This window comes from Cottoperca gobio, chromosome 2, assembly GCF_900634415.1.
Source record: "Cottoperca gobio chromosome 2, fCotGob3.1, whole genome shotgun sequence".
Lineage (NCBI taxonomy): Eukaryota > Metazoa > Chordata > Actinopteri > Perciformes > Bovichtidae > Cottoperca > Cottoperca gobio.
Genome location: NC_041356.1, coordinates 4352786 through 4354119, shown reverse-complemented (window position 1 = coordinate 4354119; position 1334 = coordinate 4352786). Strand labels below are relative to the sequence as shown.

At 43.3% G+C, this 1334-nt stretch overlaps 1 protein-coding gene across 1 annotated transcript; it reads right to left on the bottom strand.

The window, feature by feature from the left end:
- Positions 1–1118, bottom strand: LOC115021968 (SUN domain-containing protein 1-like). The gene is made up of 4 exons (XM_029452721.1): positions 981–1118; positions 725–898; positions 525–614; positions 1–156 (listed from the first exon to the last, which is right to left on the bottom strand). Exons 1-4 carry the CDS (start codon positions 1116–1118, stop codon positions 1–3), a joined length of 558 nt encoding a protein of 185 aa, XP_029308581.1.
- Between the last annotated feature and the right edge of the window lie 216 nt (positions 1119–1334).

The following is a 1334-nucleotide window of genomic DNA, read 5'->3' as shown; positions in this document are numbered from 1 at the left end:
TTAATTATTAATTGTATTCTCTGTTCGTTGAACTTCATATGTTCCACCCATCACATCACCGTGAACCGTGAAGCTGTAGAGGCAGGTGTAGTCCATGTTTCCCCAGTTGTTGTCGATCTGTAGAATCACATGTCTGAAGACTTCTTGGTCTGGATTCTGGTAAGAGACACGAGAGAGACGTGAATAAAGACAGTCAGGCATTGTTACAGAGACAACGAGACAAAGAGAAGACATGTGCATGCACCTTGCATCTGTGTTGATTACGTGGGGTTTGCATCTAGTTTTAATAGCAGCTCCACCTTTATCTATAACACAGTTTAACTCCCGCAGTTTGCAGCCATCAAATATGGCAGAAAGAGGTTTTATTCTCAGGAGAACAGTTCAAACTAATCTCTACTTTTTGTCCTATACAAAGCCATATATTGTGCAGTGATCTTGGTAAACCTCACAATAACTTTTAATTTGACCGATTAACAAAATGCATGTTGGTCAAAGCTACACAGTCTCACTCATATCGTACTCACAGGCAGGTCGAAAGTCTGAAATGCTGCTCCGTCTTGATCGTAAAATAGCGTCCCTAAAAAGGTTCCCTCCTCGTCTTCTGTCCTGAGTCCCTGCAGAAGAAAGACAGACAGGTGAGTTGAAGCTTTTGTCGTGCACTGTGTGAAGAACAAAAAGTATGCGGGACATATCGAGGGTAATAACTAGAAAGTGTGCGACTAACGTAGACTGCAAACTCCCTCGGTGCACTTCCGATGTGTCCGTGGATGGCCTGGCTCTTTGCATTGTGGCCGAGTGTCACTTTAGTGATGGAGACGGGGTGGGAAAGGGAGATGAATAAATGTCCTTGTTCTCCTGAAAAGGTCCAGCAGTTTCCTTGCTGCAATGGTGAATGTCCCTGAGGGGAGGAAGGTAAATATTTGAATTGAACTGTTCTCCATTTCATTTGATATTGAACACCAGAAGTGACAGATTCCTACCTGGATCACTGTTGTCTGGGCTTTGGGTGAATACCACCAGTAGAGTATTTTATCCCAAACGATGCTAATGTGCTTTTGGGGCCAATATGTGTCCGACGATAAATGGTGTAAAACCCTGGCTCCTGCATGCACACACATCAAGGACACAAATGCAAAGTTATAAATCAACTTCTATGTAAGTTACACAAAAAAGCAGATGATGAAGATGGCTCACCTTGAGACTGAGGCAAAGTTGGGTATTGTGTCTGGAGCGAAAATGTTCATCTGCAGTTTGAATATCTGCAACTCCTGCTGGACTTCATTTATTTGATTACACACGTGTGCGTAGTGTAGCGATCCTGAGTGAGCAGAACG